Source organism: Lolium perenne, chromosome 2 (assembly GCF_019359855.2).
Source record: "Lolium perenne isolate Kyuss_39 chromosome 2, Kyuss_2.0, whole genome shotgun sequence".
Classification (NCBI taxonomy): domain Eukaryota; kingdom Viridiplantae; phylum Streptophyta; class Magnoliopsida; order Poales; family Poaceae; genus Lolium; species Lolium perenne.
This window is the reverse complement of record NC_067245.2, coordinates 79,770,164-79,784,252: the sequence shown is the minus strand read 5'-3', so window position 1 is coordinate 79,784,252 and position 14,089 is coordinate 79,770,164. Positions and strand designations below refer to the sequence as shown.

General features: G+C 43.8%; 2 protein-coding genes across 2 annotated transcripts; both read left to right on the top strand.

Moving 5' to 3' along the window:
* The first annotated feature begins 56 nt into the window (after positions 1–56).
* Positions 57–1,072, top strand: LOC127333061 (uncharacterized). Its single transcript, XM_051359381.2, has 2 exons — positions 57–200; positions 452–1,072. The coding sequence occupies exons 1-2, from the start codon at positions 183–185 to the stop codon at positions 905–907; spliced, it is 474 nt and encodes a 157-aa protein (XP_051215341.1). The 5' UTR covers positions 57–182; the 3' UTR covers positions 908–1,072.
* Positions 1,073–1,154: 82 nt separating this feature from the next.
* LOC127328667 (uncharacterized) lies at positions 1,155–4,315 on the top strand. The gene is made up of 4 exons (XM_051355249.1): positions 1,155–1,451; positions 1,513–1,649; positions 2,522–2,742; positions 3,279–4,315. The coding sequence occupies exons 1-4, from the start codon at positions 1,177–1,179 to the stop codon at positions 3,831–3,833; spliced, it is 1,188 nt and encodes a 395-aa protein (XP_051211209.1). The 5' UTR covers positions 1,155–1,176; the 3' UTR covers positions 3,834–4,315.
* The last annotated feature ends 9,774 nt before the right edge of the window (positions 4,316–14,089 follow it).

Here is a 14,089-nt window from a genome sequence, read left to right as displayed (position 1 = left end):
CCGGTCCGGTCGGACCAAGTGGGTTCCGACCCTGGCACGACCGGGCTGCACCAAAAGCAAACAAAAAGTAGGGAGGACCAGAACCAGACGCACGGGCGAGGCAGTTTCGCCGGCGGGGAGAAACTCCGAGGAGCGAGGACTACGAACTCAGGCGGCGGGAAGGCGAGCTCGCCGTTATCCCGATGGCAGCGCACAAAGGGGTAAGCCCGCCGCTCTCTTTCATCTTCATTGCCCCCTTCCTCACGTGTTTGGTTCCGTTGCCTGCTAGCTGGTCTCGAAAACTTCCTCTTCCGACGGCCACAAGGTGTTCGTTCAAATGCTCGATGGAGACCGAACGCTGCTTCACCAAGAACACTGAGCATGAATTCGATGTAGCGAGATCGGAACTTTGCAATGCGAAAGAAAAAAAAAAGATAGTTCATTGACGGCGCACTTACTCTGCATTTTGTAGGGCGACGCGCCACCTGCCGGCGGCGGCAGGAACGGGATCATGCAGCTCAAGGACCTGGTCCCGGCGGCAACCAACACGGTGAACACCACCTTCATCGTGCTCGACAAGGCGGCCCGCGCGAACGCGCACGGCAGGGAGGAGACGTGCCTGTCGCTGGTGGCCGACGAGACGGCGGCGGCGCACTTCCTGCTGTGGGGCGCCGAGTGCGACGCCTTCGAGCCCGGGGACATCGTGCGCCTCACCAGCGGCATCTTCTCCTACCACAGGGGCAGCAGCCTCGTGCTGCGCGCCGGCAAGAGGGGGCGCGTGGAGAAGGTGGGCGACTTCACCATGCTCTTCGTCGAGACGCCCAACATGAGCGAGCTGCGGTGGGGGCGCGATCCGGCCGACCCGAGGAAGATGGTGCAGGAGGCCGTCGTCTCGCACTACTCCCAGGTCTTCAAGCCGCCGCACTGATGAATTGATGATGCCGGTGACGGCGGCGTTGCATGCAGCCAGGATCCCACGGTGGATGCCGTCATCCGATTGTGCAACAAGTGATTGTGATGAACGTTCTATGCGGACTAAATTTCGCTTTGCACCGAGAGTATATCTAACTTGTGGCAGTTTGCATCAGATATTAAGATTTCAGATTTATGTGACCGCACTACACCAGATTTTATTTCGCATCTACTACGTACAAAGCAAGCCGCGCGTTCAGCCCCCTCTCCCGCCGCCGCCCTGAGATGCAAATCCTCCACCCTATTCTTCGTCTCCTCCGACGACCTGGCGTCGCCGCCTCTCATCACCCAATGCACCGCGTCTCCTCTACCTCTCGCCCTGCCCTCACTTTCATGGCCTCTACCCCACCTTGCTTGTCGACACCAACGCTTGTACGACGAGTTCTCCCATTCATTCTGGCTCCCAATCCACCTGTCCGTTGTCTTTCCCAGCAGTATGTTTTCCTGATCTTGATGCTAACTTTTGCGCCCTTAGTTCGTTGCTATAATTTTGGATCTTGGCTCTGAACAACGTTAGGTGTTTACTTACCCTTCATGTGTCTATCTTGTGTAATCCCCAAGGATCGCAGCCAAGGATCCTGGCGATGTAATCCCCATGGAATTGGAAAAACTTGCAAAAGGCAGACACAGTGATGGTTCTATATACAGGGCCAGTCATAGTTGGAAAAGATACTATAAGGTTGCGGACCGTAATGAGAGTAAGTGATCAACAATTCTTTCATATTTTTATTTGTTATATCAGTGCAGTTTTCAAGTGAAAAATAAAAAGGATATATTCTCTTTTGAAATCATGAGGCTAATTTTATTTACTTTGTTTTTTTTTCTTTTATACAAGTTATTAAATGTCGATGCATTGCCATATATAGAAGGGAAACTTGCCAAAGTGGTACTCAGGGGTTGTATTTGTTTTGATTTCCAGACAACTACCTTAACTAGTTTAGTTCACCTCCCCTACCCCCCACCCCCCACCGCACACAAGTTTATTTTTTTAGCAGAAAGGGTTCACTTCTCTTCATGGTGATATTTATTTATCTTTTTATCTCATTACTTTTATGTTGACAATTTTAGAGGCGATGGAATATGTTCTGTTTATCATGTTTTTGTACCATGTGTGTTAAATAGTTTTAATTGCTCCCACTTAATGCAAATAGGCATATAAATTTATAAAAATATATTTTAATAGGGTATGCTGCTATCTCAAAAAAGTCAACTTAGAAGACTTCTAGATGGAGTATTTTCATCAAGGTTGTAATAACTTGTCTAGTATACTTGGGGGTAAACTTCACCAATAAATTGTTTTGGGGGCTATGAAATATTCTGGGAGAGTAAAATTGACATTTTCCTTTTCAATGGGGATTAAACTTTACTCTCTTATTTTGTTGGATTCCTTAAACCAAAAACCATCGAGGGAGCAGAATTCCAGGTAAAAATAAAGTGATAATTTCCACTGAGATGAAAAGTAAAACTTCCAATAGGGCTATGGAATCATCAAGCAGCACATTTACTTTTCATATAGCAAATACTTTTACATGTATTGATTTCAATTACAATATGACTTTTTTTTATGAAGCTGGGTTGCCAGATCCCACAGATTGCGTCTTTTATAATGGAACTTGCATACGTCATATACCTACTCGCTTGTTGCAAATTTTCTCATTAAAGTTGGCTGAACTTTCTGGGAATCTTGGCTCAGTAGAGCTGTATGGATACGTAGCAGTGCGGGATCATATGGATCCATTGCTTAATTATCTTGTCAATATAAGCAGGAACGATCCCATCATCGTCAAGCAGGTGCAGTTCCATACTTATCTGTAATTATTTCAAGGAATAAGTCTAGCGCCCCAAATTACATAACCCCATCAAGTATAAAACTAGGTATTCGCCCCCTAAGTATTCCATACCGCATAAGTTATCCCTGGCTCGGATGCTGCCAACCGTAGCGCATGGATAAAATATATGAGATTATATCAATACATACTCCCAATAGCATACAACAGCCACTTAATCTCTTTAGCATCATTAAAGATGCTTCCATGTGATTAATCTGCCCAACTGTAGCAGAGCAGTAGTTTGGATTGTAGCAGCCACCCTATACCAAATGAAATGATGTTTTCTATGAATATTCTAAGTTGTGAAACTATTTGAGTATCATGTATGCCAAACAAAATCAAATAGAGTAGAATAGTTTTGGACTCTTTGGCAGTACACCACAGTTCTGTTTACGGGCATATGAAAACGCATAGCATGAATGACTGAATAACTACAAGTAATTTATCTTATCTTTTCATTTTGACAGGCTTATGTACTAAATAATAACGATTTTATAGGGTTCTCTCATCAACATGACTGGCCCTAAGAGAGGGATAGATTTGTATGGCACTGCTCTAGTCGAATATGACATGAGGTGCAAGACGACCTGTGGTGATCTGCAGCTGATCGATGGTATATCAGCCATAGACGACCTGTGGGGCACATGGAATCGTGCATTCACGAAACGCATATATGGGGATTGTGGCTCAGTTGACATAACTGTATCACGTATTGATGATGCAGTCCAGGCGACCATAGAAGTTGTCATATCAGAAGTGCAAAGCAGTTTCAATTTGTGTCTCGCTTGTTTTATAGGTGGGTACAACGATGAAGAAATCCGGCTCTTCAATGGTGCCATTCATGAGTCACGTGGCTTAAAGAGGTCGGTGGTTGCTGCAGTAGATGGTTCCACTATGAATTTGAAGTTGAAGGTAGCCTCGGAGTCATCCAGTACAGATGAACACTGTTGTTCCTTCAAGGCGGACACGCATGGGTTTGCTACTGAAGAGATAAAGACTAATTTTGGGTTGATCTCGGTGAAGGTGAATTGGTCGACTCTGCTTTCCTCATAGGCTTACTGCAGTGTATCCCAACATTGAATAAACTACGAAAGTGTCCGAGGAATGGGCCAACACTGAGTTAGCAGTCTAGAGTTAGACAGGGACTTGTGGCATGTTTCACCAGTATTACCTGACAATGGTATACCCTGCACCATTGTTTCTAACTAGGTAGGAAGGTGTGGCTTGCCGCGTGCTTGCCTGCCTACGACGAGCAAGCGTATACAAAGAGCCGATGAAAATGTGAATCTGGATTTAACATTAGATTGGCAAGAGAAGTTCATGTGTTAAGTCCATCTAGAGCTTCCGAGGGGTCGTATATGAGCTGGTGAATAAGTTTTGAAAAATAAGCGTAAACCATGAAACAGTTTTTCGATATCCATTAGCCTAAGAAAAACATACTGCTACTGCTACGTTAATTAATGCCTGTGTTAGAAGCTTGTGTATAGTATTTAAACCCTATTAGTATGGTTGTCCAAACCAACTATGATTGTAACTTTGAATACCTGTGTTAAGAACATATGCATGTATATAATATTCTATTAGAATAAACCTGTACAAAACACAGATGGAATTCAAACTATAACTGGCAAGCCCAGTAAATAGAAGCGTGGACATTCCCTTTCACTAGTTTTATTTTCTATCTTTTCGTAGCGGAACGGAGACACTGGACTGAGGTGCAGGAATAAAGGTTGAGAACTTTGTAATTCTTGATCCCTTTATGAATATTTTTGAATTGGTAAAGCAAAAAGGATATACTAATTGGCCATAGTTCAGTTGACAGCTTGACCTTTATAAGTCAATCCAAGTGCCATGGACAATCAGTTCAAAAAAAAAAGTGGCATGTACAATAGCCAGATGAAGCAAAGGTTTCTACCAATTGACACATAATTATATTATATGCCATGATGTGCCTTACAAAGATACAATTCGTTGTGAAAACATAGTAGGCACCACAAGGATAAATTTCACAATGTTAAATGCAAAAGAGCTGTACTGTATACATATTTTAAACTAAAAAAATTAGCATTCGATGTGATTATTTTCTTCTAAGAGTGCATTCTTATCTTCTCCAGCTTAGTCTATGTGAAATTCCATTTATATTTGAAAAAGCTGCTTTCGTATCATCACATATGACCCGTCCACCGAAGTAGCTGAGGATCTGCAAATTATGAATCTGGGATGAAAATGAGCACACGTGCGACCCGCAGATGGTGCATGCAAAATGGGGCGAAGGTGAAATCACAACCGTTCCTGTTACTCATGTGTCTTGAGATTCGGTCCAGCACGGCCCCACATGAAAAGAGAATCTACAGCTGCCATATGTGTAAAACTTTAGTGAGTTGATCAATTTGAGTTTGAACCATATGAAAATGTTTAACAAGCATCTTAACATCATTGGAGGTTCTCTCCATAATATCATGCAATTCACTAATAGCTCGAGAATTTTCCATTAAATGATTCTCTACTCTCATATTAAAATTATCTTGCTTAACAATATAATTATCAAACTCATCTAAGCATTGAGCAGGAGGTTTTGAATAAAGAATATCTTCCCTAGTAAAGCGTTGAAGAGAGTGTACCTCAATCATGAATGAAGGGGGAGTTATCTTGCATAAATCTTCTATGGGAGATAAGTTCTTCACATCTTCAGATTTAATACCTTTCTCCTTAAGAGATTTCTTGGGTTCCCTCATATCTTCATCATTCAATTTAATCAAACCCCTCTTCTTCAATATTGGCGTTGGGGTTGGTTCAGGTGTAGTCCAATCATCATGATTCCGGCCTATTTTAGCCAATAATTCTTCAGCTTCGTCCGGAGTTCTTTTCCTGAAAACACAACCAGCACAACTATTCAGGTATGCTCCAGACTCAATAGTTAGTCCACTATAAAATATATCAAGTAAATCATGCTTTTCCAGATCATGTCCAGGTCGAGCTCTGATAAGAGAGCAAAATCTTGCCCAAGCTTCAGGCAATTTCTCTCCATCTTCCTGGTCAAAACTATAAATTTTCTGCAAAGCAATATGTTGAGCACTAGCAGGAAAGTATTTTCGAAAGAAAACATCAAGCAAACCACTTGGACTATCAATAGAATCAGGAGGCAAACTATTATACCAAGTTTTAGCATCATCCTTTAATGAGAAAGGAAAAAATTTAGCAACAAAATAAGTACGCTTCTTGATATCATCAGAAAACAAGCTACACAAAGTTGAAAGCTCATTCATGTGTTCTACAACACTTTCTTTTTCAGTACCACAAAAAGGTGTTTTCTCAACAATAGATATATGAGATAAATCAAGAGAAAAATCATAATCCTTATCCTTAATGTTTATAGGAGATGTGGCAAATTTAGGATCAGGAGACAGCTTATGTCTAACAGTATGTTATGCAAGAAGCTTTTTAATTTTACTTGCATCAGTTGTAGCATTGCATTTAACAATAAAATCATCATCAAGTTCCACATAATCTTCATCAAGATCATCACTAGAGTATTCAGACTCAGGTGAATAAACAGGTGTAACAGTATTTTCATTAGGAGTTTCAGTATTTTCAATTTGTCTAGACCTAGCAATTGTAGCATCTAGAAAAGATCCTAACGAACCACTATCATCAAGCACAGCAGAAGCATCATCAAAATTATAAGAATTTTCAGATTCAGCAGAAGTACCAACATGTGAAGCTTGTGGTGGTGAAACAAGTTGACTTATCACAAATGGTGAATCAAGAGCAGCAGAGATACTCAGAGTTGTACCTTTTCTTGTAGTGGATGGTAATATGGCGACTTTAGTATCGCGAGGTTTACCCATGATGGAGAATTTGCAGCGAACAATATCAATCCAAGTGAACTTGCAAATAAAGCTATGCTCCCCGGCAACGGCGCCAGAAAATAGTCTTGATGACCCACAAGTATAGGGGATCGCAACAGTCTTCGAGGGAAGTAAAACCCAATTTATTGATTCGTTACAAGGGGAGCCAAAGAATATTTGTAAGCCTTAACAGCGGAGTTGTCAATTCAGCTGCACCTGAAAACAGACTTGCTCGCAAGAGTTTATCAGTAGCAACAGTTTTATAGCAGTAGCAGTAGTGAAATATCAGCAGCAGTGTAACAAAGACAGCAGTAGTGATTATAGTAAACAGCAGGATTAAAATACTGTAGGCACAGGGATGGATGAACGGGCGTTGCATGGATGAGAGAAACTCATGTAACAATCAAAGTAGGGCATTTGCAGATAGTAATAAAACAGTATCCAAGTACTAAACAATCCATAGACATGTGTTCCGTATATAGTCGTACGTGATCGCAATGAGAAACTTGCACAACATCTTTTGTCCTACCAGCCGGTGGCAGCCGGGCCTCTAGGGAATCTACTGGAAATTAAGGTACTCCTTTTAATAGAGTACCGGAGCAAAGCATTAACACTCCGTGAACACATGTGATCCTCATATGACTGCCTTCCCCTCCGGTTGTCCCAATTTCTGTCACTTTGGGGCCTCGGGTTCCGGACAGCAATACGTGTATACAACTTGCAGGTAAGATCATAAAGCAATGAATATCATCATGAATTGATAACATGTTCAGATCTGAGATCATGGCACTCGGGCCCTAGTGACAAGCATTAAGCATAACAAGTTGCAACAATATCATAAAAGTACCAATTACGGACACTAGGCACTATGCTCTAACAATCTTATGCTATTACATGACCAATCTCATCCAATCCCTACCATCCCCTTCAGCCTACAGCGGGGGAATTACTCACACATGGATGGGGGAAACATGGCTGGTCGATGGAGAGGCGTCGGTGGTGATGATGGCGATGATCTCCTCCAATTCCCCGTCTCGGCGGAGTGCCAGAACGGAGTTTCTGGTCCCGAGACGGAGTTTCGCGATGGCGGCGGTGTTCTGGATGTCTTCTGGCGATTTCGTCTAACCCCCGTGCGTTTTTAGGTCGAAACCCTTAAGTAGTCCAGAGGGGGGCACCTGGGGCTGCCCGAGGCGCCGCCACCATAGGCCGGCGGGGCCCAGGGGCCTGCCGCGCCGCCTGGTGGGGTGGCTACCTCGTGGCCCCCCTCCTTCTGGTCTTCTGGCTCCGTCAATGTTATGTGAAAATAGGCCCATTAGAATTAATCCCGGGGATTTTCCTGAAAGTTGAGTTTCTGCACAAAAACGAGACACCAGGGCAATTCTGCTGAAAACAGCGTTAGTCCGTGTTAGTTGTATCCAAAATACACAAATTAGAGGCAAAACAATAGCAAAAGTGTTCGGGAAGGTAGATACGTTTTGGACGTATCACATATCTTCTAAAGGATCATAATATGGCATTCCTTGCTACAACATATAGATACCTATTCAACTATAAATTAAATAACAAGAAAGAATTGAGAAACTATTCTTGACTTATCTTTTCGATGTCTTTTGCCAAATTAATGTTCTTACCATGATCTTCATGGTATGTCTTCAATCTTGAACTCAGGACAAGGACAATAATACAATCCCTTGTTAATTCTACTTGTCTCAATCCAAATCTATCTTCACCAAACCCTAGCCAAGGGAGAGTTCTATCCATCGGATGATAACATCATCACCCTTTGAGTTAGCACCCCATGATATAATTCATTTCATTGAGAGGTGGTGAGGTAACACAAACCTTACTGGAATAGAATCACATTCTTGACATTAAGAAGTAAAGTAGAAACTAATTATACCTAAAGTTAAGCCTTAACCATTATACCTAAAGAGATCTTGTGAGCTCGTCATAAATCCTAGAGTAATCCCTGCCTATAGAACAGAGCCCAATCTAAATTGTTACTGAAAGTATAGAGATGGTAAACCTAGAGGGGGGGTGAATAGGTTTCTACATATTTTAATCCTTTCTTTGCAATATTAGGCTTTGCGGAATATAAAGGTGAGCCTAATGCAAACTAGGTGAAGCAACCTATATGAAGATACAACTATCTCGAGCACGAAGGCTCTCTCAGGCAGTTTAAATCACAAGTAAGGAGTTCGGTTAGAGATAACCGATAGCACGCAGAGACGAGGATGTATTCCCGTGTTCCCTTGCTTTGCAACAAGGTATGTCACGTTTGGAGGGGTGGAGGTCCCACGAAGGATTCCCCACGCCATGAAGGCTCACCCTATTCTCCGGAGCCTATCCCACGAAGGAATAGCTCACCCACTTGTGGTAGACTTTGAGGTAGCCTCCAAACCTTCACAATCTTGCCCGGAGCAAATCCACAGCCCGGATGCTTCCGGACTCCTCTTGCCCACCTAGGGTTTCCAAGGAACCCTAGGAAGCAAGCTTCTCGATGAATACAAGGGGGAATGAGATTTGGCTTGGTAGAACAGTAGATCGGGTCCTCCTCTAGTGATTCCCCGGAGGGATTTGAGTTTGGGTGGAGGAGGAGGGAGATCGGAGGCTTTTGGTGTTTCTAATAATGGAGTAAGAGAGAGAGCTCAAGAACAGCTTGTAGTATGTTGCCTAACCCTTCCAAGGTAGGAGAAGGGGTATTTATAGTGTTCTTCAAAATCTGGCCGTTGCAACTTGCCACCTCAGCATTTTCCTCGACAAACCTGGTTGACCGGACCACAGACCGGAGAGCCCGGTCGTGAGGCCGGTCAGACAGGATCAGCAACCGGATCCCCTTTGCGTCGTCCTGGCGCTCCTTCGGTTGGCGCCCGGTTGGCGCCCGGTCGACCGGACGGAGCGCCGGACCCGCCGGTCAGTAGCCCGGTTGACCGGGCGGCAACCGTATCTGCTGGCTCTTCGTTTGAAGCCCGGTTGGCGCCCGGTTGACCGGCCAGCACGCCGGACTGGCCGGTTGCTGGCCCGGTTGGACCGGGCTGCAGACCGGATTTCTCCTGTAGACCCTTTTTGATTGTTTTCGAAGTGGGGGGTCTCCTTGAGCCTTCTTGTTCCTTTGATACACCATTTACGCCTCATTGCCTAATACCTGAGATTATCCTTATAAACATATTAGGCCAAATACTTTAGCACGGTGTCATCGCTACCAAAATAATGGATAAGGGTAAAATACCCTTACAATCTCCCCCTTTTTGGTATACGATGACAAACCGAGCTAGAGTCACAAATAGATATTATGATAAACTCTAAACCTTGATTCCATATAAGATATTACGATAGCTCCCCCATAATGTGTGCACTTGGAGAATTTGCGTTTGAATGCAAAGTGCACCATTTGTGAAACATGAGAAGCTCCCCCAATATCTTTAGGAAACAAGCATGGTATGGAGATGTGCATATCAAGATATATAAGCATAGCACACATAATCATCCTAACATAGAGTAGCACACATAATAGTCGTCCATACACATCCATACACGAATTATTGGAGATAGCAAATGGTTCTTGAAAAACTCAAAGTAAACAAGCACAAGCCATATAAAATCCAAATAAAGCAACTCCCATGGCTTGTGGCAATCAAAGAACCCCGTGGTCCTAGACTCTACTCTCTTCTCCCCCTTTGGCATCGGAACACCAAAAAAGGCGAAGAAAAAAGGAGAGATGCTATCGCACCCATCAGTAGTGACCAAGCCCGATCGAGGAGGAGCTCTCGCCATCACCATCGCGTGCAGCCGTATCAACCTCATCGTCATCACCAACATCATCACCATCATCAGCAGGAGTGGGAGCACGAGCAGTCCTAGAAGGGAGAGCACCATGAGCGTACACGGAGAAGTCGAAGTTCTGGATCATCTCATCGGTAAGAGGAGGCATCTCCCACTGAGGTGCTACCACAGGCTCCATCTCAGGTCCAGGAGGAGGAACAAGGTGGTTCCTTGAGGCCATGAACTCAGTCTGGCGCCTCCGTGTCTCCTGGGTCAGAGTAAGGGTCTGACGTGCAACATCATTGCTGTTCTTGCACATTTGCCACATGCTGGAGAAGAAGCGAGCGACCCCATGCTGGGAGCGCCGAGAGTGACTGGAGCTAGCATCATGATCATGGTGTGCCTTGGAACGGCGCTTAGTGGAGGGCATCATGGAGGGAACGTCTGGACGAGTGGCCTCCTGAATGGGTATCCTGAATGGGTCCATAATGACTTTTTCACCAAGGACATTGAGAGGAGCGGGGACAATGTAGTTGATGAGCCGCTGAACATACTGAGCATAGTTGGGAGTCATGCGGTCCATAATTGCTCGCTTCAGTTCACAGTAGATAAGATCACAGCCATCAATCTTCCTTACCCTGTCAGGATGACAATAGTACATCAAGTTGAGGTGATAGTTCCGGACTTCACTGGAGTCGCCAGACTTGCTGATGAGGCTCTCACGGAACATCTTGGCAAGAACCAGATAGGAGTAGTACATCCCAGAGATAGTGGGAGGTCCAGGCGTAGGGTTCGCAGGATAGCAGAAGGAGATGTCACCCTTAGTAAGCTTGGACCGTGAATGAATCTTGTACCCTGGAACACTGTCATCACCACAACCCATGGCTGCACGGAACTGAGATTAGGAGCATGAGTACTTATCCTTGCCGGTCATCCAGGTGATGGTGCGGTCCGCATCATCATGGAAGAAGACGGTGCAGTGAAACTGACGGACAAGGAGGGGACAGAAGGTAGGATCGTCTTGGTGATCATCAGGCTTGAGGCACACAAGGTCATACAATCCCATACCCTTCAAGGTTTGAACCACAAAGCGGTACTTTGTGGCGTCATGTAATAACCCAGAACATAGGAACAACGAAGGGTAGAGTTAGAAATGGGATGTGCATTTCATCGCAAAACGGGAGAAATTTTCGTGCCTTATTGCAACTAAACCTAAGAGGGATCGAGGTTCTCTCTCATTTTGCACTTAGGGTTAGGCAATGTGAGTTAGGGAAATTTTGACATGATCTCTTTTGTAAATTGTTACTTTGGGGAATGTTTGCATTTGATAAGTGTTAAACAATTAACTATAAACATCACACCATATAAACAATGAATTTAAAATTCAAACACAAGATATAAAAATTGAAATCACTTTGAATTTCAAAGTGAATATCAAATAATATTTCATCAAGAATATAAACATTACATAATACAAAGCTCATAAACCAAAACTTGAGCTTTATTGATATACAACACAATTACAAAGTCTTTACAATATTTTTGATACAAGAATTGAGAGATAATGATCAGAATAAAAAGAAAAGGAAAATTACAAGTTTAATTCTAAACTAAACCTAAACTAAGTGGCTTGAGGATGATCTTCTGGTCATACTCAACTTCAAAACCTGCAAAACAAATCACAAGTGCTAGACAGGATATTAAGTGTTAGAAATTCAGTTTGGACAGAGTGAAAAACATCACAGAAATTCAGTTTGGACAGTGAACAACATCACCGCACACTTGTGCTTGTCCAAAACCCGGACAAGACAGATAGGATCAGGCAGACCAAACCTGAGCAGTCACAGAGGGCTCAAGTTTCACCATAGCAAGGCTGTTGCTAGGCAAGCAACAGCAAGGCAAGGCAAAGGATGAGTCATAAAGTAAATGAGCCTGTGTGTCATGGCCAGGGAAGAAGTAGAGACCATATAAATAGCACACAAACCCTAGAACCATGACAGTCGACCACATTTGCAAATCACCAGGTAAGGGTGAAGCAAGAACAAGCACAGTTCATCCAGTTCATAACCAAGAACAGAAACCAACACAACCAACTTAGCCACCAGGAATCATGGTGACCTGAGAAGATCAACCAGAGATTGGAGGTGAAGGGCTGAGCACAGAAACCCCAAGTCTGCATCAACAAAATATTTCACACTAGGAGCTGGAACAAGGTATACCAAATACTTGGACAGATCCAATGGATCTGATCCATCATATGCATGAAATAAGCATGGGATGAGCAGATGCTCATATGGGTAGATCATCACTTGGTTTTCACCAAGGATTACTGCCAGTCAAAAAGCTACTAAGAATAGAAAGGCATCTAGGTACAGATCTTGTACACAGAAACTAGCACATATGCACAGGTGCACACATTAGCCAGATTAGATGCACAGATAGCACCAGTAGATGGCAAGGATTAGCAGCTAAGACTACACAGTAAATCCTAAGCTATGAACCATCAGTAACCCTAGATTTTCATCAGGCAAGCATATTGGCATTCATCTCAAGGATGATTCCCAAATATGCAAGCAAAGGTTGAGTAGCCACAAGATCCAACTAAATAGGTGAGCAACCAATCAGTAGCAAGGCTACTGAGGTCACATCACACTTAGCATCAATTAAAAGGAAGCCAAACATAGCACATCATTATCCAGGAATGGATTCAGATTCAATTGCTTGCTAAACACTCATGAATAGCCAAATCATTTGCAAGCAAGTCATTTAAATCATTACTGCATAAGCAGTTCATCATAATTTAATTAATACAAGCATGAATTTATCACAGAACCATGCTAAGCACTGACAGTAGCATACTATTTAAGCAACACAATTTAATCACTGCACCAGAACCACTGGAGCAAGTCCAGTAGCTTGAATGAGCAACAGCATAGTGATGCTTGAGCATCAGCATCACAAGGAAATTGAATCACTTAGCCACAGTATTAATCAGTAAGCCATCACTGACATTGAATTGATCAAATGGATCAATTATAGCAAGCCAAGCTACACAGGGAAGTTAGCCAACAAGCAAGGAATGATCCAATGGATCATTGGCTTGCATAGATAGCACTGAAGCAGATCACAGACACCACTGGCACACACACAAGTGTCACTGATGCATCACAAGCACACCTAGACAAGCAAGCATGATATACCAGTAAGCACAAGCAAGTCATAACCAAGCATAGCATGGCATAGTTAGCTTTTGAGCAAGCACAACAGAGCATGGCAAGTACAGAGCATGCTAGGAGCAGCAGAGAAGCAAGCACAGCATAAATAGCAAGCAAATCGACATGTGCCAAGCATCAAGAATCGGTAATTGGGCCATGAGCTTGCAGTAAACAGAAGCACAGGCAAATTGCACAGCAATAGCATGGCTCTGCGTGATCACAGGATCACCAGAGAGCAACATAGCATGAGGAGGAAGAAGAACAGTGGCAAGGGAGGCGCACAGAGGAGAAGGAAGAGATGCAACGCTTACTTGCGCCTGGAAGCAGAAGCTAGGGCATGGCGAGGCAGTGCTCGCGCGGCCCTAACAGCTGCAAGCCCAGGGTAGGCGCCGACGTTACGCCGGCGAACCCAGACACGAACCAGCACCACCGTAGCAAGCACCTGAGGCGATGGCACGAGTACTGCGAGCAGCACCCGCGCCAG